A 27,813-nucleotide genomic window follows, 5' to 3' on the forward strand; every position below is an offset into this window, starting at 1 on the left:
CTGCAGAGTGTCACAGCAAACAAAAGCCATTAACTCTGAGTATACCAGATTATTGTGTGCATTATAGTAGTGTACCTAAATAGTTTTCAAACCAGTACTGTACACATGATATATAATCACAATTTTTAAAATATGTACTTATATTTAAGAGCAATTCAAGCAAAACAATAAACATCACATATTATAAATAGCATCAAAAGCACAACAAAGTAATAATCTATTTTAAAAACTATTTAAAAACAAGCCTACATCTAGTAAGTGTTAAAAGCAGCTATGCTTGCTTTTTAAAAATTATTTATCAGGACTTTCAGAATGAAATTGTAAAATCGCTTTGAATTTCAGTAAGATTCTTGTGTAGGCTATCAGCCATTCATTTTTATAGTAGATTCTTGCAGATCCCAAACTGCAAGGTATGAAAGAAGCAGTTCCTTTCCAGAGATATCAGCAAGCACCCTTTTCTGCTTGAGCCAAGAAAGAGGCTTTTTGAGCCAATTTAATTTATTTAATGGAATTCAGAATGAAGCCTAGGGTGTAGACAGTGGAAGATGGATTGCTGAAGCAGTAATTCAGATAAACTCAGCAGGGCAATACTTTTACCGCTGATTTTATGTCAAAAGGATGCATCTTGTTAAATTAGCTAACAATGCTCCATGCTCATATATAGGTACAAACATAAAGTGGAGGTCAACACATCTCTGGTAATGATGGATGGACAGATAGACAGACAGAAGGAAGAAAAGAATAGTTTGTGCTGATCAGGTATGGTAACCTGTGGTTTCCAAGTGAGAAAGAACAATAATGTACCCATTATGTCTGAGCTCCACATGGCTACCAAGTCAAATGTCAATCAGTCACTTGGGAGGAAAAAGACTGCAACACTAAAGCAAGGCTTATAAAAATACTTCTTTACAATGCAGATGGATGATGATCTGTTTGCTTCATTCTTGCCTTCAAGAACGAGTCTTGTATTTGTATTTGAGAGTTTTCTGCTGAGAAAGCCTCTTCCTGAGGAAGACATGAAGGGTCTGAAACAAAATATTTATTGTGGAGCTCTATAGGATAGGTCTGTTTACATAAACCTGCATCTATATCATTTTTAAGGGGAAACCAGCGCATTTTGTGAGGCATCATGAGGATGCAAGATGGTGCAAAAAAAAAAAAAATCACTCACCCCTTTGACCATGTTTTTAACTTTAAAAAGATTAGTGAGCATTGCCAATACAGGAGAATAATTTTAGTTCAGGATTGAACTGTGGAGCCCTTGGTGCTCTCTGAAATTGGTTGTTTCCTTGCAAATGTTTCATTACCCAACTAGAAAACATCTTCAGTGTTGGAAGTGAGTGAGGTTTGCTCTGTGCCTTTAGTAGTGAAGCACTTGGTTAGAGTGGATGATTTTACAATAGATGTGTTGCTAACTTCCTGCTATTTGCTGATGAGGATATCCAGAATGGTAGTGTGTTGTTGTTTTCTTCTTCTCAAGTGAACTTTATTCTTTCAAAGATTTTGTTGATTGTTTCATTCTTTTCTCTAGGTCAGTCTCTTGGCTTGTTATTTGTATACATCTTTGAGGGAAGTTCAGAAATGTGAAAAATAAATAAAATATACAGCCCCTTCAATTATTAACAACTCAGCTGGTGTCTTTTATATGTCCGGTGTATCATCTTTTTCTGTATTACTCTTGTAGTTGGTAATTATTCAATTCACTTTCAGATCAGTCTCAATCTTCTCCAACAAAACTCATTCCTCTTCCATAACATTTTAAAAACAGTTATTCTATAGAACAGCTTCAGTTTAACTTCTCAAGGATGCAACACAGTGAATTATACCAGAACCAAATTATTTTGATGCCTCTCAAGATGTTTGGCTTGTGTGACATACCTGTATAGTCACACAGCTTACAGCATATACCAAAGAAACATCTAAGTAGCTAGATGTTATTTCAATACTAATAACATAAACAGAGAAAAATAAAGGAGAATATTTGTAACTCAGGGTTGAAATGAGGGGTCCTTGGTGCTCTTTGAGCTTGGTTGTTTTCATGTAGATGTTTCATAATCCAATCTAGGTAACATCATCAGTGATAGTAAGGACTAGCGTTTGCTTGCTCTGTCAGTATTGCTGGGGCTGGTCTTAGTGGTTCTTTGGTTGGGCTGTTTACTATTGTTCTGCCCCAGCTTCGGATTCCCAGAGAATGTGACACACACCAAGCTTCGCAAACACTGTTTAATTCCAAACAAACCCCTTTCAAGAATGCAGGCTTCCCATGCAAAAGGTCCTTATCAAAGTTATTAAGAACAAAGTCCGACAAAGGTTGGCAACCAGCCCAGAAAACCAGATATGAGAAATTGCTCCCTCTCCAAGATGCTCTGTAGTAATGAGACGTTGTTTCTAGCAAGAAAGCACTAGCTGCATGCGACTTAAATAGGCTAAGGGAGTGGCCAATTATCCTCAAGCCCTACTCTCGAGTAGACCTCCTCCTGAGTAGCCACTCCTGCCTTTTGGCAGCCCTGCGTGCCCGAGCATTGAGGAGAGGCTCCTCCACTTCGCTCTCTCCACTGGAAGGAGCCTCTGGAGGTTCTGAAGGCCCTGGCTGAGTCTCTGCCTCTGGCATCACATCCTCTTCAGCCTCCTCGCTGTCCGACGCGAGCGCTGGCTGTGCAGGCTGCTGGCGCGACACCACACCAGCCCCCTCTTCATCGGGATCAGCCACCATCCGTGCAGGCCGCTGGCGGGCCACAACAACTATTAGCTTGTTTGGAAGTTCCTTGATTGGGGTATTATTTATTTGATTGTTGGTCTGAAGTTAAATTTATAGTTAATCTATGTTCATCTGGCTTCTGATTGCTGGTAGGGAGGCATTTTGGTATTTTTGTTCCCTTTTTGACTAGTTGATTGTCTCTTTTGCATACTATGCAGCAGTGGGGAAATCTGAACCGGTTTGCTACCGCTTCACTGGCTGCACATGCATGCTGTGCGCCAAGCGTGCACTGCACACGTGCAAGCATAGTGTGCACCAAACACATGCTGTGTGCGCGCGTACACAGTACGTGCCAAAAGGAGGCTTGGGAGGGTAAGTAGAACAGCTGGAGGGGGGAATCAGCTGTGGCGTGCGAGCTTGGGAACCTTTTAAAAAACTTTTTAAAAGCATTTTTTACTACCGGTTCTCCAGAACTGCTGTTAAAAAAATGCTTTAAAAAGGTAAAAAAAAGTTCCGGTGATCATAGCTGTGTCACGCAATCATCAGAACCTTTTTTTTTTTTACTTTTTAAAAGCATTTTTAACTACCGGTTTCGGAGAACCGGTAGTAACAAATGCTTAAAAAGTTTTAAAAAGTTCCAAAGATCAGCTGAGCAACGCACGATTGTTGAAACTTTTTTTTTTTTACTTTTTAAGCTTTTTTTACTACCTGTTCTCCAGAACCAGTAGTTAAAAATGCTTTAAAAAGTGTGTGTGGGTGGGGGGGAGAAGTTCCGACGATCATGCGTTGCTCAGCTGATCTTTGGAACTTTTTTTTTTACTACCGGTTCAGTGAACCATTAGCATTTTTTACTACCGGTTTGGGCGAACTGGCCCGAACTGGTAGCATTTTACGCCTGCTATGTAGATATTGTTTATGTCTATGTGCCTATTGATGACTAATTTTTCAGAGTGCCAAGCTTCTAGAAATTCCCTGGCCTTTTTGCTAGGGAAAACTAATACTTTGCAAGAGAAAACAAAATATTTCTCTAAATATTTAGAGAAAATCCTTTAGTGAAGGATTTGAACGCTTAGCAAAAGGACAAGGGTCATTAGGTTTGGAGTTGCAAACTCAAGTGTTTGTCCTAGATTTGGGAAGATTTCTTAATTTTGGTTCAACTGGGACCTTCCATTCAGAGATTTTTTTTAAAAAAAAAAACTAATATTCTCAGTGCTCTAGTTCTTAACATTAGATAATAGAATAAATGGCTTTCAAGTTACATAACCTGCTGTGTCTCATCAGTTTTCCTTAAATTATTTGTGGCTCAGAGTGCAGGTTTCCTGGTTAGTGTTTAATGTGCATCTTCCAAGTCTCTAATCAAGAACAAAACTCACCAGGCATCCTCCTCATGTCCTTCTTGCAGATGAACAGCTTTACTTTGGTTTGTGTCCACATAGTGCACTTCAGCAGAGAGTCCTGCAAGACTGAGGCCCTGTGAATATACTGCTAGCTCCAACAGACATGAACTGGAGCTCCATGGCAGGATTGGACTGTGGAGGCTGAATGTGCATCTATCCGAGATCCTGCTAGGGTTCAGGAGAAGAATATCCCCTACAGGGAAAGAAAAGGTTGGGGAGAAAATACATTAACAGCAAAGAAAAATAATAAGAGAAATTAGAAATATATAGAGAAATAGTGACAGATTGCGAAAATAGCTTCAATAAAAATATGAATTAAATTTTTGAAGAGAAGAATAAAGAAGCTGGAAATAATTGAGAAAAATAGAATTTAAATCACACATTGATCTTTCTGTAAAGACCTACATAGTCTATGGCAAATGTTCTCAAAGATATAGTCAGATTTTATCCATACTCATTCAAAAATAACTCCCTTCAATGAGATTTATATATATCCATAGTTTGTGACCATAGGGTTCCCTATATTTATCAAACTGTTCTTCAAGCATTCTGCTCTATGACTGAAATGAAGCCAAATATATATATATATATATTTATGAAGTCTTGTTTCTATGTAAATCCTTGGGACAAACACATTTAAATGAAATAGAAAGTTATATGAAAATGGGAGGAAATCTTGCAGGACCAAAATTTTATCCAGTTGAATAATGATTATCTGTTTCCTCTAAAACAAAGATAGATTTTGCAATTGTCTGAAAGAGTTTTTCTGGCCTTGATGAAATACTGACATGATCAGAAAGGAATGGTTGTCCCCTACAACTGACTGCCCTTTCACAGAAGAGAGTTGAGAGAAACCATTTAACTTAGATTTATGATTTCATGGTCATCATATGTAACAAATGAAACCAGGACAAAAGTTATATATACATACACTACTCTCTCCCCCTCCCCCACATACAACAAACGTATGCCTGCAAAGAACTTCGATTGATTGATTATTGACTGACTGACTGACTGACTGACTGACTGACTGACTGACAGACAGACTGACTGACTGACTGACTGACTGACTGACTGAATTTAGAGGCTTTTTGTCTCCAGAATTAGTCTGGGCAACTTACACTTAAAAATGGAAAGCAGTAAGAAGAAAAAAAGATTATGTATGAGGCAGGGGTGAAATCCAGCAGGTTCTGACAGGTTCTGGAGAACTGGTAGTGGAAATTTTGAGAAGTTCTGGACAACCAGTAACGGAAATTTTGAGTGCTCCGGAGAACTGGCAAATATCACCTCTGCTGGTCCCAGAGTGGGGTGGGAATGGAGAGTTTGAAATATTCTTCCCCCAGGAGTGGGGAGGGAATGGGGATTTTGCAGTATCCTACCGCTGAAGTGGGGTGGCAATGGAGATTTTGCAGTATTCTTCCCCTGCCCTGCTCACCAAGCTACGCCCACAGAACCAGTAGTAAAAAAAATTATATTTCACCACTGGTATGAGGGTTCACATTCCACAGACCAAAAAATACAATTTGCAGAGATTTCACAACCTCTCTATCCAAGGCTTGGAAGAACAGCCACATTTTAAGAGGTGTGTGAAACATCATTGAGGTGGGAGATATGTGGATCTTTGAAGGGATATTATCACAATAGAAAAGGCACAATTACTGGGTCCAAACAGGTGGCGTTGTTTAACTGAAAGGACCCAAAGTGCATAAACTCTGCTGAATGAGAGCACTATGGCAAATACATGACTCAAACAACCTGGTCTTGCGCCATGAGAAGTTTTATAGATGAATACTGCCCTTGAAATCCCATTGTAGCTCTTAAAGCAATAGGTGCACATGGATACATCAAAATATACTCAGCATTGCCGGCAGTGCTGTCTTTGGGACCAGCTGTAGGTTCTGTAGTCTTCAAGGGCAGCCTCATGTTGAATACATTGCACATCCAACTGTGAAGTGACTAGAGCATGAGTAGGAGCTATCAGTTCAAGACAAACCCTAGACAGCACTCAAGATTTAAATGGAGAAGTGCAATCCCATTAAGCCTAAAAATAGAAAGATGTCAGATTTTGTGTGTGGGGATGATGGAGGTGGGGCAAAAATCCAAAGCTTCTTAATTTGAGGATTAAGTCTGAATCTGTTCCTCCCCATTCAGACCTGCATGGCTTCTGGCCATTGGGGCAGATCATTGATGACATCCCTTGGCTGTCCATGGATCAAAATACAAAGCTGGGTATCATCCCTGTATTGATGATATTGGACCTCAAATCAACAAATGGCCTCCTTTAATGGTTTCTTGAAAAATCTTAATAAGGTATCTTCGAATGCCTGGAGACATCAATGTTTTGTCACATTGAATTTCAGAGGATATGGAGTAAAATCATTCCCAATCTCATTTCAGCAACACAACAACATTAATCTTCCTTTCCTCCTTTGATTTTCTGCACAGTAGATAGATAAACAACTGTTCTCTAGGAAGCTAGTCTCCATATACTGTAGCTTCTGGCTGCATAAAAACACACACCATAAGAGTGTCTTTTTTCAGTTCTCAATCCTCTGCAGGGAAACAAGGGAGATTGCTTTACACTGAGATCATTAATCTATTTCTTTTTTTAAATAATCTTTTATTAAAAGTTTTACAAAGCATGTAAAAACTAATACAAACTAAAATAGAAGCAAGAAATAAACAATGCAGAAAGAAAGACTTAAAAACAAAAAGATGCTTCTGATTTCCTTTGCGGCAAATATAAGTACAATTACAAAATTATCTCTTAGTCTATGTTTAGAAAAAGCTTCCTTTTTCTATTTTCCAGGTTTTTTTTATAATGAAAATCATAAATCATAGCTGTGGGGTTTTTTTTTTCTATTTCATGGAAAAGTCATATAAGGGGTTTACACCCAACTATAAATGTTGAAGTTAGATGATTAGTCCATCTAGTTCAATAGTAAACTAATCTATCATTTCTTAATCAGATGTAATTGACCTGCAGTGATGGAGGCTGGTGGACATCAAATGGAGAATAGTGGTTCTACAAGTTATCAGGTCAGGGTAGAGTGGTCTAGTTTGATTGACAGCAGCTTCCTAGCAGCTCCCTTTCAAATAGCAGTACTTCCAGCCTTAGCTGGTGCCCAATAATATTTAATGCACATGCTCTGTCATGGAGCTGTGGCATTCCTATGACGGGTTAGGAGCAAGCAGAAATAATGGCTGATATACCAAGTTAACATTTCAAACACTTCAATATGTGTGGGGGCAAGGGTGAAATGTCAAAATGTTTGCTACCGGTTCTGTGGGCATGGCTTGATGGTGGTCATGTGACCAAGTGGGCGTGGCCAACTTGACATCACTCACTGTTAGAACATTTTGAAGCACATCCTGCCCTTTCTGAAGCCCCCAACACTTTGAGTTTTCCTCCACCACCCAAGTGAACATTGGAGCCTTCTCTTGACCCGCTCTCCATCCCGGAGGGCTGCGCATTCCCACCCCCCACCAATCCTCCGTACAAACCAGTGGTGAAATCAAAAAATTGCTTCCTCTTTCTTTCTCTCTCTCTCTCTCTCTCTCTTTCTCTCTCTCTCTCTCTCTCTCTCTCTCCCTCTCTCTCTCTTTCTTTCTTTCTTTCTTTCTTTCTCTCTCTCTATCTCTTCCTCCCTCCTCTCCCCCACTCCCCACCCTCACTCCCCACCCCCCAGCCCCAGGGAATAACTGTAAGGAAATTTGGCCACATTCTTTCTGTCTCTGGAAATAAACCTTGTGTTGCAAAAGGAGTGACTGTCAGGCTGATACAGCACAGCGCCATGAGGTTGCCTCGAGGGGAGCAGACAGAGCTGAATCTCTCTCTCTTTCGCTGCCCGACTGCAGCAGGAAACAGGAGGCAGCCCTCTCTGTCTTTCATCTCTCTTTCTCTCATCTTTCTCTTTCTCCCTCTCTCTTTCTCCCTCTCTCTTTCTCCCTCTCTTTGTGTACGTGTGTGCATGAATGCATACTTGTTCCCCCTTGAACCATTTCCAAAAACAGGCGAGGGTTGGGTTTGTTTGGGTTTCTTTTGCTGATGTTGTTCTTTCTTCTTTGGGTGCTTTTTACCATATGATTTAAATCAAGAGTCCTTTCAGGCTCCCAGATAAATGAAGCTCTTTTGTCTCCCTGCTGTGGTTCCCTGTTGGCTGGCTGAGAGAAGTTCTCTAGCAGAGAGAAGTTTCTTGTGGATGGGCTCCAGCATGAGTTTGAAAGCTCAGAAGACAAAACCTCTGTTCCCGGTGACCAACCCAGATTGGATCCTGCAACATTGTCCTGAGACATATATATTTGCCTTCATTCATGACAGCCATTCTTGTTTGCTTCAGCAGTGTTGGCAGGGGTGAAATCCAGCAGGTTCTGACAGGTTCTGGAGAACCGGTAGCGGAAATTTTGAGCAGTTCAGAGAACCGGCAAATACCACCTCTGGCTGGCCCCAGAGTGGGGTGGGAATGGAGGTTTTGCAATATCCTTCCCCAAGGAGTGGGGAGGGAATGGGGATTTTGCAGTATCCTTCACCTGCCACACCCACCAAGCCACACCACGCCCACCATGCTACGCCCACAGAACCGGTAGTAAAAAAAATTGGATTTCACCACTGTGTTGGGTACCATACAGTAGTAAATCCAACGGGGAAAGGAAGCTCTCTAGGCAGACAGGTAATTAACCACAAATATAAAGATGGAGCAAAAATTTATAACCTTCCAGATCTCTGCTGGATGAGCTTATGTCCATAATGTGTTGATCTTCTTGAGAAGTCAGAGCAACAACTGAAGATAGTAGCCAGTCAGGTTGTCCAAAGCTATTAGCAGACATAATCCAAGAACAGTTCCATCCAAAATTACATGGAGTTTCTATTATAAAAGAGACAAAAAAATCATTAATGGCAATCAACCAACCAGCCAATCAATCAAGATATTACTATAATCAATGATACCAACTTTAATAAATGAGTTACATTTATTTTTTATCAGACACAACACAACACATCTGGCTATATGCAAACATAAAATAGAAGATATCCTTTGTCCCAGATTATTTCCCACTATATTCTAATAACAGTAAAGAAGTGATGTAAAATTAACTGTTGCACGGTTGTTACTGACAAAGTCCTGACTTTGCTGATTGGATGAATACCACAGCGTGCTTGAGCTATCTACAGAGGATATTAACTCATATTTTTTTCTGAATGCATTTTAGTAGTTGGTCACTGATTCAAAGAAAAAGACGTGTCATATGGAGCAGAGGTAGGTTTCAGCAGGTTCTGACCAGTTCTGGAGAACTGTTAGCGGAAATTTTGAATAGTTCGGAGAACCAGTAGTAAAAATTCTGACTGGCCCCACCCCCATCTATTCTCTGCCTCCCGAGTCCCAGCTGATCAGGAGGAAATGGGGATTTTGCAATAACCTTCCCCTGGATTGTGGGGGATGGAGATTTTACAATATCCTTCCCCTGGAGTGGGGTGGGAATGGAGATTTTACAGTATCCTTCCTCTACCATAGTCACAAGCCACGCCTACCAAGCCACGCCACGCCCACTAAGCCACACCCACAGAACTGGTAGTAAAAAAATTTGAAATCCACCACTGATATGGAGCAGTTATAACAGTACGCCATTCATTTCAGCAATGTTCTGATGGAGTATTCCTCTTTAGGATCAATTTTAAGAATGCAGGAAATTAAGTTTTGCAAGCTTAAAAAAGAGCTAAGTTGTCTGTGGTGCTGATTAGCTACCATTTCAAAACTTTCTCATCTAACAGTTATGCTTTTCAGAATGTCTCCTTTAATAAGAAAAAGAAAACCCACACTAATTTATACATACATTTCTGTCTAATTTGCATGAAACCTATCAAATGGAGAAGAATGATGACTGAACAAATATTCAATTTACTAGCATGTTTACTTATTGCTTCACTCATAAAATTGATTTAGCCTGTGACACAAGAGCACCTTAAGTGCTCTTTTCATTTGGCTGTACATCCCCTCTGACGTTATTCAGACTCCAATTTACATTGGCTACTTCAGTAAAACTAGGAGAACGCTTTGCTCCACCCAGCAGTTGTTCAGAGGTGACAGCCTGTTCTGTAATTAAAAATGTAACTAAGCAAAATTCTGAAAGCCATAAATGATAGAAGAGCAACTAAGATGATGAAGGGCCTGGAGACTAAAACATGTGACAAACAGTTGCAGGAATTGGTTTTGTCTAGTCTGTAGAAAAGAAGGACTACGGACAACTTATTTTCCAAAGCACTAGAAAGCAAGACAAAAATCAATGGATGGAAACTAATCAAGGAGAGAAACAACCTAGAACTAAGGTGAAACTTCTTAACAGTGAGAACAATTAACCAGTGGAATGGCTTCAGAAGTTGCGAGTTCTTCATCACTGGAGGTTTTAAAGAAGAGTCTGAAATGGTACAGGGTCTCCTGTGCTCAAGCAGTGGGTTGGACTAGAAGACCTCCAAAGTCCCTCCAGCTCTATTCTGATTCTGATAATTTTTTTATTTTTATTTTTTTTATTTTTATTTAAATTTGTATACCGCCCTTCTCCTGGTGGACTCAGGGTGGTGCACAGCCAAGTAAAAAACATCCAATACAAAATTTAAAAATTTAAAAGAATTATACCTTTTGGCCGAAAATTAAGAACCTTATGACTAAAACCCATTAAACAATTAAAAAATCTAATATCTCAAAAACGAGATAATGAGCACCAATTTGAAATTCTATGCCTCTGCATACAATTAGCCAGCCACTGGATATGTTTGAGCATTCTTTTACTACTGAAATATTTATTAGTTAAATGTGTGTGTTTGGTCACCATTTTCTTCATTAAAAACCAATACATTCAATGTCACAAATAGAGCAGGCCTTCCAAGAATTTAGTAAGATTTCTTATTCCTAGCTTCTACACCAGGGGTGTCAAACTCACATCGTCATGGCCGCGTCACATGAAGTATTGGGACTTTTTTCCCCTTCACTAAACCAGGTGTAGGCATGGCCAGCATGTGACACATCTGGCCCGCGGGCCGGGATTTTGACAGCCCTGTTCTACACATTCAATTTTTTTTCTGAGGCACACAGAACAGCTGCACCGAGTTTACAAGTTTGGAGACCTTTTCATAGCTGTCCACATTTAAATAATGTTTTCCTTGTATGTGGGTCTGCAAAAATTGAACAAAGCAAAGCTGATGGCCCCTAAATGTACCAGAGTCTAAAAATTATTTTTAAAAATTGATTATAAGACACTGGATATTTTACTTTAAACTAGAACATGTTTTCTTTTCAAAAATATGTTTTGTTATCTGAGCGCTGTTAGCCCCAAGCAAAAAAATGCATATTTGCCTCATTCCCATTATTTTTACATCCATATATCCTTCAGTAGTTTAAAATACACACTTTGCATTATTATGTCTGTACTATTCTAGTCTTATCCAGATTATGTGACATGAAGGAAAAGTACCCTGAAGAGGAGGGGGGCTTGAGGAATTGGCTGTATTTGCAAATTGATCATTCACATTCCAACTCCCAAATCTTTTTTCTTCTAAAGCATTTCAAGCCTCAGTGACATGTAGGCATGAAATAATTAAATAAAACACGTACCTTCTCTTCAGTTTGTAGTGCATGTTATGTGAAGAATGCATGTCATATGGGTTCTGGCTTGAAACAAAAACAAATTTCTCCAAATAATACTTGATTAAAAAAATGTTTTGTATTACATAGGATGTGTTTTCCACTCAGCTGAATTAATTTGGAGTAACAAATATTTGGGGTAAGATTTTTTTTTTCCTCTAAAGCTGCATGGTTGAATTTATCAGGTTCTTTATAAAAATACAAGAACACAGGGAAAGCACACAGAAAACATATACTAAAGAGAAATGATTACAAGATTACCGTATTTTTCGGAGTATAAGACGCACCTTTCCCCCCCACAAGAGGCTGAAAATTTGGGTGTGTTTTATACTCCGAATGTAGCTTTTTCTGAAGCTTTTTTTCAGCCCTAACGAGGTGCTAATGAGGCGCTAGCAAGTGAAGCGATCTTCCCAGCTTTGCCTGCTCCCTCGACTCTCCGCTCTGCTTTAAGGAAGCGCTAGCGATCTCCATGCTTTGCTCCAACTCTCATATGTTCTTTAGAAGCTTTTTTTCAGCCCTAACTAGGCACTAGCCGAGTGAAGCAATCTCCCCCGTGCTTTGCCTGCTTTTCTCATTGCTGCTTCCTCTCAGCTGTGTCTTAGAAGCTGTTTTTTATCCCCAAGCAGGGGATAAAAAACCAGCAAAATAATGTGCTGGAGCTGACCAGACGAAGGATGCTAGCCAGATGAATACCTGGTAGGCAGATTTTTCTTTCCTATTTTCCTCCCCAAAAACTAACCTGTGTCTTATACTCGGGTGCGTTTTATACTCCGAAAAATATGGTAGTAATATTACTACTAAACTGTTTCCCCCAAAATAAGACATCCCCTGATAATAAGGCCAATTGGGCTTTTGAGCACATGGCAATAAGGCCAAGCACTTATTTCAGGGTTCAAAAAAATATAAGACAGGGTCTTATTTTCGGGGAAACATGGTACTATTAACTACCTGCTTGTCTTGTCCAGTTCCTTTCTTGAGAAACAGTTGCTGAAGAAAATAAATAAGACTTTATTGGGATTAAATATTTATTGAATAACTTGATCTAAAGATTAACACTGCCAATACATCACTCCTTAGGCTCAAGAATAGTTGAGAACAAAATATATTTTTCTACAGTTTTTGCAAGTTTATTTACAAATATTTCTTCATACATTTTGGAATTTATCGATGGAACATGCTGTCAAATGTATCTGGAAAACACTATTTAAAATGAAAAGAGCATGCCCAATTGCTATGGAACAAATAGAGGGTAATCACTGCTGGTGGTGCAGTGGTTCAAGTGCAGTATTTCAGGCAAACTCTACCCACAGTCTGGAGTTCGATCCTGACGGATCTCATGGTTGATTCAGTCTTCCATCCTTCTGAGGTTTGTAAAATGAAGACCCAGATTGTTGGGGACAATATATAAATACATTGTAAACTACCCAGAGAATGCTGTTGGGTAGTATATAAATCTAAATACTATTGCTATTTGTTGTCATGCTTCTGGATTCTTGGAAGCATTTGGCTTGCTACAACTGAAAGAAGATATCAGACAAGACTGATCTTATCCAACATGTACATGAAAAGAAAAAAAGTCAGAAACAGGTCTGCTAAAAATACTTCCTTGAAACATCAAGTTGACTATGTTCCATTGCAACAACACTTAGAATGGCTCGGTATTTTCTTCCATCTTTGAAATAAAACCCTTTCAATGCTAACATTTTGTTTTAACCTTGGGAGCATTTAAAAAATCCATTTTGAGATCTGAATGGTTTGATGGTTTGAATGGACTATTTCAAGATAGTATTCCACGACTGCTCAAAACAGCCAGGTTTTGTCTCAATCTTGTACAAAGTCTTAAAACAGACATGTTTTGTTTCAAGCTCAGAATGCTTTAAAATGTCTGTTTTGAGCTTTTCCACATTTTTTTCCACATTCCTGAACTTTATTCGTGAATGAAATAAATATCATTTTTTCTGAAAGCTTGGTTTAAATGAGAACTAATGCACTAACTACGTAACAGATTATATCTCTTATCATCCTCAGGCTAGATTTAATGTACATTCATTTAACCTTACATCAAAATCTACATCCCTATCAGTTGTATGCACACTGAAAGTCAGCCCTAGCTTAAAATATTTATTCAGTTTACTCATTTTTCATTCACCTCTTCCCTAAACCTTAAAGGTCTATAGCAGTAGCACTTGTATGTCTTCTTAGGATCCTTAAGGTAGATGAGAGGTTGTTGAAAATTATTGAATTCTTTAGATTCTCTAGATAAGAATAAGAGAGGGTAATAATCTGAATGGTTCACCAAGGCTGTTTAAAACATAAACTGTAACAAAAGACCAATACCAGCTGAGCTCTTCATTGGAAAGAAGAGAACTGCATGCACAGCAAAAGAAAAGCAAACTGCGCAATTTGATGGAAATGTTTTAAAGAAGAAAGAGTAAAGTACCTGGATGGGAAGAATGACCAGAAGAAAGAATCCAGTTCCTTTCTGGAGGTACATAGGGGAAAGATGAGTCTTTCTCATCTGATTTAGTTAAAGCAACATCTGCAACAGAGAACAACAGTATGAAAACAAAAAATTAAATGGTACCAAAGACTTCAGTGAATAGAGAGAGAGTGACAATATTGGCTGATGGAAGTTCCTGGAGTTATAGTGAGTGACTTGAAAATAATAATCCAAGAATGGTTTATTTACAAGAAAACATGTCTCTTTCATTCCTTTTTTAAAAATTCTCTCTCTCTCTCTCTCTCTTCCTCCCTCCCTCCCTCCCCCCCCTCTCTCCATACACACACACCAGTGGTGGGTTGCCCCCAGTTTGGACCGGTTCGCAAGAACCGGTAGTAAAACTGGCAGGAGGCTCCGCCCACTGATCCGGATGTCATCATAGGTGATCTGTGCATGCGCAGAACAGAGCAAGCGAAGTGCGTGCTTGCGGGCGCAATGCAAACCGGTAGTAAAGGTAAGTAGAACCCACCCCTCATACACACACACACACACACACACACACACACACACACAGTAATTAACCACTAATCCATTTCCTGAGATCTTGAGGTGAGTTACGGTAAAAAATAAAACAAGCCAATGCAAACAATATTGCAGTTGACCTAATCTAATGAATCCTAGGCAGCTCTTAGACTTTCAGCACCCATATAACAACAAGGCTTTTTGGAAAGCCAGAAAATTGGAGCTTCTTTATCACAGTAGGAAGGTTGGTCCAAAGAGCAGGTACAGTCAATGAGAAGGTATATTCAGCCACTCACCTCTCATAGCTTGCATGGGATGGCTTGAATCTGTGGCAAATATAGTCCCCTTGTATAAAATTTTAAAGGGGCAACCAGCATATTGAATTGAAGCTAGACACAAAGCAATAACCAATGCAAATAACTTGTGATGATATGTGGGCTCGGGGGGGGGGGTGCCAAGCAATTACAAAAAAAATAAATAAATCTATATATATGAGTCCTGGGAAAGCATAAACTGAAATAAATGGGGGTTTTGGCAGGCTTTCAAGATTCTGTTACAATACTTCAATTGCTTTAAAGCATGTAGGAAAGCTCCTAGCTAGCACATCCTTGTCCTGACCTTGAAAGGTGACAACATTCCTGAAAGCCTTTTTACTCTCTCCTCAGAGAGACTTTGGATCTTGCCTTTTGGCTCTAGAATATGACATCCCTCTCCCTGCAGAGCATCCATGTGCTACAGCTTGCCCATCAGTTTCTTCTGAAATACCAAAGCAAGACCCATCCCCTGAACTGTCTTCAGATTTGTCAGACAGTGACAACCTGCTTCCCCATTGTTGTTGTCAGACAAGATGTGAGGGGGGGGAAGCATATTCAAGCTTTGCCTAAATCTTTCATTTCAGACTTGTTGATCGATCTTGACAAGTTGCCTTACCCATTCTTGGAGACAAATGTGAAGGGGGAGCATGGGGGGGCAGTGGTGGGTTTCAAATTTTTTTACTACCGGTTCTGTGGGTGTGGCTTGGTGGGCGTGGCATGGCTTGATGGGTATGGCTTGGTGGGCGTGGCAGGGGAAGGATACTGTAAAATCTCCATTACCACCCCACTCCAAGGGAAGGATACTGTAAAATCTCCATTCCCTCCCCAATCCAGGGGAAGGTTACTGAAAAATCCACATTTCCTCCCAATCAGCTGGGAATTGGGAGGCAGAGAATAGATGAGGGTGGGGCCAGTCAGAATTTTTACTACCCGTTCTCCAAACTACTCAAAATTTCTGCTACCAGTTCTCCAGAACTGGTCAGAACCTGCTGAAACCCACCTATGGGGTGGAGGCAGAGGCAAGATAGTATGATAAAAACTGGATTTGACTCTGAGAAGGGAGGAGAGAAAGCTGAGCTTTTACAGAAAAGCTATCAGAACCTTGGGAAAGTAGAAAGTGTAAGAAAGAAACTCAGAAGAACTCTGCCTTGATTTTGTTTGATATACGTAATGAGGGGCATTGACTGGCCTTTGAGATTTTATTTTTGTACCTTAAAGGCATTAAAGTACCCCCTGAGATATCAAGAGACTTCTGGTTTTTTTTTTCCTGATCTGGCCAGTTTTGAAGGGCTGACCCAATACGTGTAATACTGCTAAATCTGTTCTCTTCAGTTAGCAGATAGTCCTGCATTCTATAGACCTTGATGCTTCCAGTTTTGTCTTCATGTATCGTCTACATTGCATTACCTATGAAGTGACAAGGAAATGAATTACTATTGTCAAGGGAATCTTGACAATATGCCTGTAACTGGCATATCAGTCAAAGCTGGACAACTCCTTTTTTGATAACTAACTTAATAGATATGGGGAATGCCATGGATATGGTGTACTGTATGTTAACCTCAGGAAAGCATTCAACACAGTCGGAATTGATAAATTCATTAATAAACTGATAAAATATAGGCTAGATGATTAAATGAATTAAGTGGCTGAATGACTACCTTCAGAAAGTATTTATAAAGGGCTTTATATTAGTAGTATTGGGTGGAATGCCATAGACCTTATTCTGGGCCTTATTCAACATTTTTATTAGTGATCTGGATGAAGTGATTTGATTTTTGACTATGGGTTTATTTGTTAGATTTATGTTCCATCTTTTGTTCTGGAACACATTAAAGCATTTATAATACTCTGTTCTCTGATTTTTTTTCCTATAAAAGTCAGTTCTGTGATATATTATATGTTGGGCTCAGAGACTGCTGGCCCATCACAGTGAATTTCTGTGGCTGATGGTAGACTAGTATTTAGGATTACCCAGTGAAAATCCAATGCTTTAACATTTTCACCATGACTCCACAATTTCTTTCCTAGCTAGCCACTATAGGCTCAAATACCATTCATTGATGTTTGAAAAACAGATGTTGATGCCAGCATGCATGATTTTGCATTTTACTTAAGGAGCCCGAGTGGCATAGGAGGCTAATGCCTCCTACTAAGGCAGCATTCAACATCCAGCTGCCTGCAATTACTGAGAGTTCAATTCTCACCAGGCTCAAGGTCGATTCAGCCTTCCATCCTTTCTAAGGTGGGTAAAATGAGGACCCGGATTGTGGGGGCAATAAGCTGACTTTGTAAAATATACAAAAGTATGAAGGCTATTGCTTAACGCATTGTAAGCCGCCCTGAGTCTCCAGAGAAGGGCGGCATATAAAAATAAAAAAATTAAAAAAATTAAAAATTAAAATTAAATTAATTACTTACTCTGAACTTTATCTGTACTTTGAAACCCTTTCACTCAGTGTAGAAAGACACTTTTGCACAACTTATTTTTGATTTTACCCTCTTGAATTGTTAGGTATCAACAGCAAATGCAGCCACTTTGCTGCTCAGCTATGAAGATTACCAGATGCTGAAACTAACTATAGTAGTAAAAACGGTAAAAACTAATTAAAATAATTTAGATCAAAGGCTGTGATTAGGAATTTACAGAATCCAATGCAGACAAGACCTTGTGGACTGGAAACGGGTATACAGCAAAACCTAGCTTACATTAGAGCTGACACAGACAACTGATACTCTTCAGGTCATCCTATTTCAGGACACTAGGATAATCATGTTACTTTAGGACCTTGGGGTTGTACCCCTCCTGCCTGAGAGGGTCTAGGACACACGTCCCATTTCACCTGGAGTTGAGGATTTTGCACTATAGTAAATAATCTGCTCAGGGCAAAGCAATCTCTGTTCTCTCAAACTCCCCACAGCCATTGACACACCTCAAAAGTCTCTCTCTGAATGCAGAGATTTCAAAATAGTAGGAGTAGGAAGACAGACAACAGAAAGGAAGAATCCGTGCAAGCCAGCTGTCTTATAGTTCCTGCTTTCTTGCAACCCAAGTGCAGCATTGGTTGCTGCAGATAATACAGAATGAAAGCTAACAGAAACAGAAACGCAGATCTAAAATCAAGCCAATAGCAGACATGGCCAAAGTTATATCATCCATTGTCTCCACAAATATTTCACAATCTCCCTAGCCAGAGGAAGTAGCCTTTCTCTCTCTTGCTTGCAATTTTAGACTGTAGTTTTCTTTTTTTTAAAAATGACCTGATTAAGAGTTGGCTGTAAAGTAAGCCAGTAAATAAAACCTGATATGCAGGATGTCAGTCACTTACAGCAAAGTCAATTCATGATTAATTCAGAGAGTTCAAACCAAATATCTAGTAGCAGGCAAAGTGAAAAAAGAAAAGAAAAACCAGGCTCCCAGCATTATAACTAGAGGAAATAGGAAGATAATATTTCTAGCACTCAGGACTCAGAAGCTTTTGCGTGCCAGCCAAGGTTCAGCATCAACTTTGTAAAAGTTTAGAAAGTTTATGTTAGGATTTTACTCTTGAATTAACTTTGTGATTTCTGTACCTACTGCTACCCACATTCTGAAAACTGAGTAGAGGTCAACCAATGAGTCATCTCGCAAATCTCTTTGGGCTCCTTCTCTTTGGTTTCCTCTGTGACATCTATGGAAGGAGTTCAAAAACAAAAACAAAAACCCAAGCTAGTAATTGCAGCAACACAACTCCACTTCCCTTTTGAACATTTGTGTATGCATCAGTAGTGGGTTGCCCCCGGTTCTATAGAACCGGTAGTAAAACCGGCGGGAGGCTCCGCCCACCGACCCCGACGTCACTAAAACGCTTCTGCGCATGCGTGCAGCCCCACTGTGAACTGGTAGTAAAAGTAAGTAGAACCCACCCCTGGCATGCATCATCATTTGTACAAAGAAGTGGGGCTTTGATCACATTGCCAAAGCACCACCTTCATTTTTTCTTTTTTCTTTTTTTGCTTTTCCCAGAAGGTACTATTGTCTTCTTGTTCTGGTATGAGTAGCACAAAGATGCCTTACTAAGTATTTTTAGAGGGCATATCCTCATATGCCATGTCCATGTCTAACTTAGAGGCAGTTTTAAATTTGTATTTTAATATTCTGGTTTGAAAGTAGGGTTTGCCTTCTCCTGCCAACACCCTTTGTTGTCTGAATGATCTGTGATGCTTTATGATCTTTTTTTTTTTTGACTTTTCAAAGCATTTTTTCTAATGCTTTGAAAAGCCTCTGCCGATCAGGCAACTCAGCTGAGAGTTGCCAGAGACTTTTCAAAGCATTTTTTACCACCTCTTCAGCCAAGAGGTTGCAGAAAAAAATGCTTTGAAAAGCCTCTGATGATCCCAGCTGAGCCGCATGATCTTCAGAGGCTTTTTTTTTTTTTACTTTTAAAAGCATTTTGTCTTTGGAATAAGTTGTAGAAAAAATGCTTTTAAAAGTAAAATAAAAAGCGTCTGATGATCGTGCAGCTCAGCTGGGCATGGTGGGGGGGGGAGGGGCCACAGGAATTTTTGCTACCGGTTCTCCAAACCACCCGCTAGCATCGCTACCGGATCGGGCAATCCGGTCAGAACCGGGAGCATTTCGCCCCTGCTTTAGGGGAAAGAGCTAGTCAGTTGAAACAAGGATAGCTGATCTATGATGAGCCATGGTGGCACAGTGGTTAGAGTGCAGTACTGCAGGCTACTTCTGCTGACTGCCGACTGCCTGCAATTTGGGAGTTCAAATCTCAGCTGGCTCAAGGTTGACTCAGCCTTCCATCCTTCCGAGGTTGGTAAAATGAAGACCCAGATTGTTGGGGGCAATATGCTGACTCTGTAAACTGCTTAGAGAAGGCTGAAAAGCACTGTAAAGTGGTATATAAGTCTAAGTGCTATTGCTATCTGAAACACTTCTAACTTCCACTGCCTGGTGCATGCTCATCAGGGAGATTCTGCAATGGAAAGAACATTGCCCAATGTAATCCACTTGGCCATCATCCAAAAAAAATGTTGATAGAGCTCCAGTGAACACTTTTAGCTCCTTGGTTCACTGCCTCTGTGCTGAATTCCCCACTGCTTTGTTGTTGCTGCCATTTTTTTCTATGCCATTCCCCTTGCTTGCTAACAGATACCAAAGTTGCTGGCTATCTACCAAACTGGCAGGATCACCAAACATCTCCACACACCATCCTCAAAATTCTCAACAAAATGAGCCTACGAAGCAGGCATCTATCTCAGTGCCAAATTGGGGGGGAAATGGGTGGAAAAGGCTTACAATCAAGGAGGAACCATCACATGTCACATAAATTCATCATAAATCCTGCTCAGCTAACATCAATGATGATCATGATGATAATCATGATGATATACATTGGATTGCACATCTGCTACTGTTGTCTAATCAGCCAGGGGATGATTGAAATCTGTGGTGTCTTGTCTACCAACAGAGAGACAGGGAAAAAGCTGAACTTGTCTGAAAGCCTCAGGCACCGCTGCTGTTTGTTTTGACTTTTTTAAAAAAATGCCTCTCCTTCATACTCTTCAATCCTGCTATACAAACAGCTTAGACTGTAAATCCTGCTGATAACAACCATCGCATGACTAACAAACCAGTCGGCCTTTTCCTCCTTCACCATGAAGGAAACCCCTTGTTTTCTCTACCTTCCTTGAGGCCACAGTATTTTTGACCAAAAATACATTTCCCTGTCAGATTTTTTTCCCCTTCCAAGATGATATCCAAGATTACTTTCATGCTCTTTTTCTTCCTAAACAAATTTAATCAACAATAAAGTAAGCTAAATGAACTCAGCCCTTTTGGTATTTAGTTTGCTTCTTTTACAACGTAGAGGGAAATAAAAAGCAAAGGAACCAACAAACCTATCCTTCTATGCATTTATATCTGTTCAGAACTCTCTTAGTTTGGAAGAGTGAATGATTTAATCTTGAAGTATTTTCACTGGAACAGTGACACGTTAACTCAGACCATGCACAGGAAGCTACCAGCACTTCCTTAACTCAACCACGACTTTCCCCAAGGTCTTGTGAAATCCTCAAGCCGTACACTTTTATACTTGCTAAACAGTTACAAGGGCTTATCCCTCCTTAAAATCAGGCATAGAGGGGACTTCCGGTGGCTCCGCCAACGCCGAAAGATGCTCCTTTGTGAGCGCCAGCCCCAGGACTCCATTAGAGCCACTAAAACAGCGAAAATCAGCTGTTTAGCGGCTTGAAAACTTTCCCCCTGGGAGAAGGGGGGAAAGAGAGATGACGGGTGTGGGTAGAGCTCCCCAAGAGCCCCAGGTTTCTTTTAAAATCTGGGGCTTAAAGGGTGACAGCTCCCCGGGAAGCCCGTCATTGCTCCGGACCTGGGACGTTTCTGCTTCAAGCAGAACTAGACATTGCGACCACCCCAGCAACTCAACTTTAAGGGAAAAAAAATTGGACTTGAAAGCTGGCAGAGCAAATACAGGAGAAACTAAAATTGCAAGTACTAAACTTTAACTCTGAAAAGTCTATCACTTCCCTCTGATTTTTTATGGGAGAAAGGGAAAGTAAGATGGCATTTGATTCTAACGAGGGCATGGAGAAGTGAAAGTTAGATACAAAGTATTATGTGGTGCTGAAAGCCCCTGTTTAAAAGAAGAGGATTTTATTTTAAAAGGAGAAGGATTTAAAAATCATTTCTAAAAAAAAAAAGACTTGTACCACTTAAGAACTGGAATAATTGATCTAGTTTTTGGAAAAGTATAAAGTGAAAGTTTTATTAGGAAAAAAAATGGCTGGCTTTTTTGAAAGTGATGAAGGCTCACCATTACATACATCAGTAAATACACAAATACTGACTGTGGATTTCTTTGAAGAAATTTTAGAATCATTTATCTCTGTGTTAGTGGAAAGAATGGAAGGGTTTTTTAAGAAGGACTTTACACAAATCCGAAACAAAGATACAAGTGAAGATACTGTATCGTTTCAGTTGCCAAACAATAATGAGTTGCTGAATGAAGAGGCTGATGAAATAATCCAGTTTAATGTGCCTTTGGAAAATGAAATGGAGGCTTTTCAAATTAAGAAGGAAAGGCAGAGAGGAGCGTAACCAGGAAATATTGGGAGACATTTCTTCAGAGGCTTTGATACAGACAACTGGAAAATTGTCAGGAAGCGTTGGGATTTCTTATATAAGAAGGAAGATTCGAAGTACAACTTTACAATTTTTTTACAAAAAGGGATTCCCAATCGCAGTTAAAGAGGTGTTTTTACTGAAAGGAATTACTTTGCGAAGAGAACGGGATTGTAAGGTTCAGCAACTTCAGTTAAAAATCCAAGAACTTATAAAAATAAAAGAAGGTGGAGGAAAAAGACTGAAGCCGAAGGTTCGCAAAAAAGTCAGGAAAAAATGGAGAAGGAAAAATTACAATCCTTTTTCTTGGGGAGGATAGTAATAGTGAAAATGAATGATTATACCTGTATTTAGAGATATGATTTGTTCTGAAAAGTTATATTATAGTGAAAATGAATGATTTACTTATATTTAAGGACATGATTTGTTTTGAAAAGTTACACTAAATAATGTTATGGTTGACTTGTTATGAATTGGTGAAGAATTTATATAAGTTTATGGGTTAAAAGAAAAATATTGTGGATGTAAAAATTATGGACAGTGTAGATCATTCAATATAAGATTATGGATTAGAAGAAGGATATTACTTAAACCTTTATACTTTGCTTTAAATTACATTAATACCATATTAAAGAATGCTTTGAAGAACAAATATAAACTTGTGGGGTATAAGGAAAATATAAGTGGTGAAAGAGTTGAGGGAAGGTTTTTGACAATATTTTATATAGATATTAAATAGTGAAGATGTTATTTGATTATACGTAGTGGATTTATAGAGAATAAGATGAATAAGTTTATATAAAGCTATTAAGCAAGGAATGTTTTCAGGAAGAATTAACATAAGTTCATGGGGTAAAAAGTAAAAATAAGGTTTTTACAATATATTTTATTTGAGATTGGTTAAAATATTTTGTTAAGGTGTTAATATAGGTAAGGGTTGGAGACCTGATGGTTAACTGTAACTGGGCTTTGACTATGTAATGCTGGAAGAAAGAAGACTTGCTTATTATTGAAGAATGGACAAGAACGAAGTTGGATTGACTACTTTCAAGCAATAATTGGTTTAAATAGTTATATTTAGATATGAACAAGGGGAGTTAAAGTGCAAGAGGGAGATAAATCTATAGATAGTTAGCTTATGTTTTTTTTTTTATGTTTGTTAAATGCTATATCCTGTATTTGCTCTGGGAAGTCTGGGGGCGGGGCGGGGCGGGAGGGTTGGGGCAGGAGGGGGGAGGAGGGGGGGAAAATATGTGTAAACTTTAAAAAAAAAATTTCAATAAAAAAAAAAAATCAGGAATAGAGGAATTGTAGAATTGTGACCTAGGGCCCAGAGGCAACTTTTACCAGCATCCTTTTGTGGTAACAATGCTCTCCATGGCTGAGGTCCTTTTATAGATTTTAGGGAACTGGGGGAGTTTAAGAAGAAAATTTGACGTCTTAAACTTTGCAACTGCTTAAGGATTTTTCACCCTATCCATTATAATCTCCTAACACTGGCCTGGTTCCTTTCGCTTTGAGCAAATGGTGTGGTGGAAACATCAGCTGAAGGAGAGGCGGTCCCGAGGGTTGAAAGACATCTTAGAGTCCATGAGGGAGAAGAAACATCTGAAGTCAAACCTTAGATTTAAACCTGCCTTTTTACTAAGGGAAGACAGACAATCCAGCGAGATTCTTGTAAACTGGTGATCAACAATAAAGTAACCTATTAGATCAATTTATGGAGTTCTGGTTGCTTGCACCTGACATATAATCTTTGACAGGTCACACAAGTGTGGTTCTTGAGCTGACAGATGTGTATACACCTGCCTTAAATCTGCTGAAATAGGTGACCAGGAGATGGTTAAAATGCATGAGGAGAGGGTACTTTATTTCCTCACTAGCAAGTAGTATGAAATTCTCTGAAGAAAAATCTACTCTGTCAGAGGGAACATTTTGTGAAATTTGCAAGTTAAACCATAACAAGAATCACATATATCGATTTAATACATCTATTATACACCAGATTTCTGGATTTAAGTTTCCTCTTGAGATCTCCTCTTCCTTTTTAGGCAGAGATGACCTGTTTTGGAGATGCTGGCCTTACTGCTCAATGAACTAAGTCATTACTTTAAAAAGAAGGTCCAGAAATTGGCATCTTGCTTTTGGCATTTATTCCTAACCACAGTGACAACCAAATGATGAAATGTGTGTTTTGCTGTTATGATGTAAACTCCACCTTTTCACAAAAGTACATAAGGGGCAGAATTAACATCACTGCAATGTATTTTCTCTGTTGTCTGACAGCATGGTTGCTTGCTAAATTTGGAATGGGGACAGGCTGCCCATCCAGAAATCATGTCCAGAAGCAGACTTATTTTGAGAATGGTGATTTCTTACATCAAACTGGAAAGAAACAATGCTCAAAATTAATTGGATCCTAGAAATGGAAGGGGTTAAGAGGCACTTCATGATTCCCTACACCTTATCTGAAAAAACATACTTGTCTTGTATGAAAATGAAATCCCTATGAATAGTTTAGAAATGTCCTCAGGTTGAATGCTACCTAGTTTAATTTTGATGTAGCTTCAATTTTCTTAAAAGTCCAAAACATGTCCCATCAAAGTTTTATTCTTAAATTTTCAGAGTGAAAATTACTTTCTCTTGTAACCTGGAGGCTTATATTCTAGCAACACTGAAAACAACTATTAACTGCATGTTCTTAACATGTCACAGATTCAGATACAGATTAACAGAGTTGGAAGGGACCTTATAGGTCATCTAGTCCAACCCCCCCCTCAAGCAGGAGACCCTACACCATATCTGACAAATGGCAGTCTAATCTTTTCTTGAAAGTCTCAAGTGATTAAGTTCCCACAACTTCCGAAGGCAAGCTGTTCCATTGGTTGATTGTTCTCACTGTCAGAAAGTTCCTCCTCATTTCTAGGTTGAATTTCTTCTTGGTCAGCTTCCGTCCATTATTCCTTGTCTGGCCTTCAGGTGCTTTGGAAAATAGCTTGACCCCCTCCTCTCTGTGGCAGCCCCTCAAATATTGGAAGACTACTATCATGTCTCTCCAAGTAGGGAGGGGGTCTTTCCTTTCTTCTAGCTTGTTGGTGCAATTAAGCATTAGAACAATGTCACATGTGTTCAACTCTTCACTGTGCAAGTTGAGACCAAGTGAGCTTTACCAAAGGTTCTTTCAAAATCCTAACTGCACTTCCAGGTTCAAAAAAGGTCAAGCAGAGCCCCTTTTCTTGACCCTTGTAGCTGATTAGCAGCAGTTTAGGAACTGACCCTAGGACATCCTGATCTTTTAACCCCGTTAAGCTATTAGATCTATCATCTATGAGAAACGTTACAAGTAGTGCTAGAAAGAAATTCTAGTTCATCAGCCTCAAAGAAACTATTCTAGTAATCAAATTATTGAAGAGCAGAAAAGGAAGGGGATGATTTCTATTTTCTCCCTGCATATCTGATGAATGGCTCTGGCATGAAAGCTCTTCATTTGGACCTCATTTCCTCAATGATAGCACTAGCATGCAAAGCAAACCATTTGGAAGATGAAAAAAAGCCACTTTTGAAATAAAGCTAACTATCCTTTTGAATCACTTGTTCCCAATTAATGAAAAACAAGGAATGATTGTGTTTCAAGCAACAATAGCAGTAGATCAACATGTGGTAGTGTAGTGGATAAGGGTAGAAGCAGACGTTATAAAGAGAACTGTTGTTGTTTCTTGTCTCTTATAACATTTAGTTCTCATGAAGTATTAAATGCTGAGTATTTATTTCTGACCCAGGTGAATGTTATTAAAAATTAATCTTGTTGCCATATGAGAGAGCACTCTCTATTTATTGCCTCAATTGGCTGTTGTTACATTCCTGAATTTGCAGATTTCTAGTTGGGACCTTCCTATGAATGAATAGGCATTCCCTCTGTTTATATATATTCATCCTTGCTGTTACATGCAATAATAAATATTGTCAAGATTCAGTTTTGAAAAAGCTCTTTTTCAAAAACTATCCCAATTATTATGGCTTTAAACTTTGATCAAGATAAAACTATATAATAAATCCTAATTTGACATTTATTCAGCTCATAATCTACCCATTTCCTCCCCCATGCATATGTCTCCTAATTCAAATCTTTTACGTATATTTATATCTAAACATAACATCCCTTTTCCTAAACTAAACAATCAATAACCTAACCCATCTCCACCCATTTTCCTACAGGTCTACCATACATAATATTTTTAATATCTTTGTTCTTCTGCCCACACCACACAACTAAAAAAATATTTCCATATATGAATAAAATCTTCAAATGACTTTAAATTTATAATCCATATAGTGTGTTCTGTAACGTCTTTCAACTAGATTATTAATTCCATCGCCCATGTTAGGGCAACATCAGGTTCAGCTTCCAACAGTATATTCAGTATCTTCCATTACCATCTGCCCCCATCAATAATAAATATTTTCGTATATAAAAAACCACCCGAGTGACTTTATATTTATATTCCATATGATATCTTATTGAAGGTTGCTGAAGGTTGCTTTGAAATATATAGTATAGGGGGTATATAATAACAATGTTAGAAAGAAATGGTTAGCATGTGGGGGGTGGTGTAAAAGGATGGTAAAGTATTATAGAATTTGATATCAATCTGGATTTTATTTTTGGAGAAGCCATGGGGGGTGGGGAGGGTGAGGGGGGGTTAGGGAGGAGGAGGGGAAAAAAAGGGGGGAAAAATCTGTATTTGAAAAACTTTTTCAATAAAAAAAACTTTGATCAAGATAACTCTCACAATTGGTCATCTCTGAGTTTGTAAGAGTTTAGGCAACTGTTGTCTTAACAAATATTTTAACAAATATTTAACAAATATCTTAACAAATCTATTTTAGACCTATCTAACTCCCACTTTTTATACAGGTTAGAATAAAAATTATGAAAATCCTTTTTGATATGCTCGTTATCTGTTATTACATTATTGCCTTCAGAAATTTTCTCAATCATTCTCTTTTCCCTTTCCTTTCTTAGTTTATATGCCAACCATCTTCCTGGTTTATTTGCAAACTCAAAGTGTCTTTGCTTCACACATGGATGCTTTCTTTGATGCTGATTTTACCCCTTGTCTCACCTAAACAATATACATTTTCTTAAATAAAAATGGTGGCCAGGTGCAGAATTTCAAGAACAAATGCGTATCAGCCAATATTTCTGCTGTGACATACTTCATCTTTTTTTATTTTATCACAACCATCATTTATTTAAGAGGATTTAATAGATCTTTTCTAAATCTCATTTTAAAAGGCTACTGTAGCTTCAAGTGGATTAACATGAAAGTGAATTTATCATGTTTATTTTTATTTATTTTATTTATATAAAAACACTATCTGTATTTTTATAAGCAACTTAAGGTGGTGAACATATTTAATACTCTTTCCTCCTCCTATTTTCCCCACAAGAGCAAGTCTGTGAGATGGGTTTGGCTGAGAAAGAGCAACTGGGCCAAGGCTACTAAACTAGCTTTTTATGTCTAGGATGGGAGTAGGATTCCCAGGTTTCTCTCCTGACTTTAACTTTAGAATAACCTTATTGTCACTTTAAATGTACACTAATCGGCATACATTAAAATGAAATTTCGTTGCATACAGCTCTCAAACGGTGAGCCCCCCCCAATATACACT

General features: G+C 38.8%; 1 protein-coding gene across 4 annotated transcripts in view; it reads right to left on the reverse strand.

Moving 5' to 3' along the window:
- Positions 1-27,813, reverse strand: part of LTK (leukocyte receptor tyrosine kinase) — a 113,183-nt gene that overhangs the window by 61,651 nt on the left and 23,719 nt on the right. For 2 of the 4 annotated variants that reach the window (XM_034417804.2, XM_034417806.2), the window contains exons 2-4: positions 14,173-14,271; positions 8,808-8,960; positions 4,072-4,288 (exon numbers count right to left, since the gene is read on the reverse strand). In XM_034417804.2, the coding sequence (XP_034273695.2) occupies positions 4,072-4,288; positions 8,808-8,960; positions 14,173-14,271 (469 nt within the window). The remainder of the gene's footprint in view (positions 1-4,071; positions 4,289-8,807; positions 8,961-14,172; positions 14,272-27,813) is intronic. The other 2 variants (XM_087875964.1, XM_034417805.2) reach the window with 1 other exon arrangement.

Source organism: Pantherophis guttatus, chromosome 1, assembly GCF_059756535.1.
Source record: "Pantherophis guttatus breed Tessera chromosome 1, ASM5975653v1, whole genome shotgun sequence".
Classification (NCBI taxonomy): domain Eukaryota; kingdom Metazoa; phylum Chordata; class Lepidosauria; order Squamata; family Colubridae; genus Pantherophis; species Pantherophis guttatus.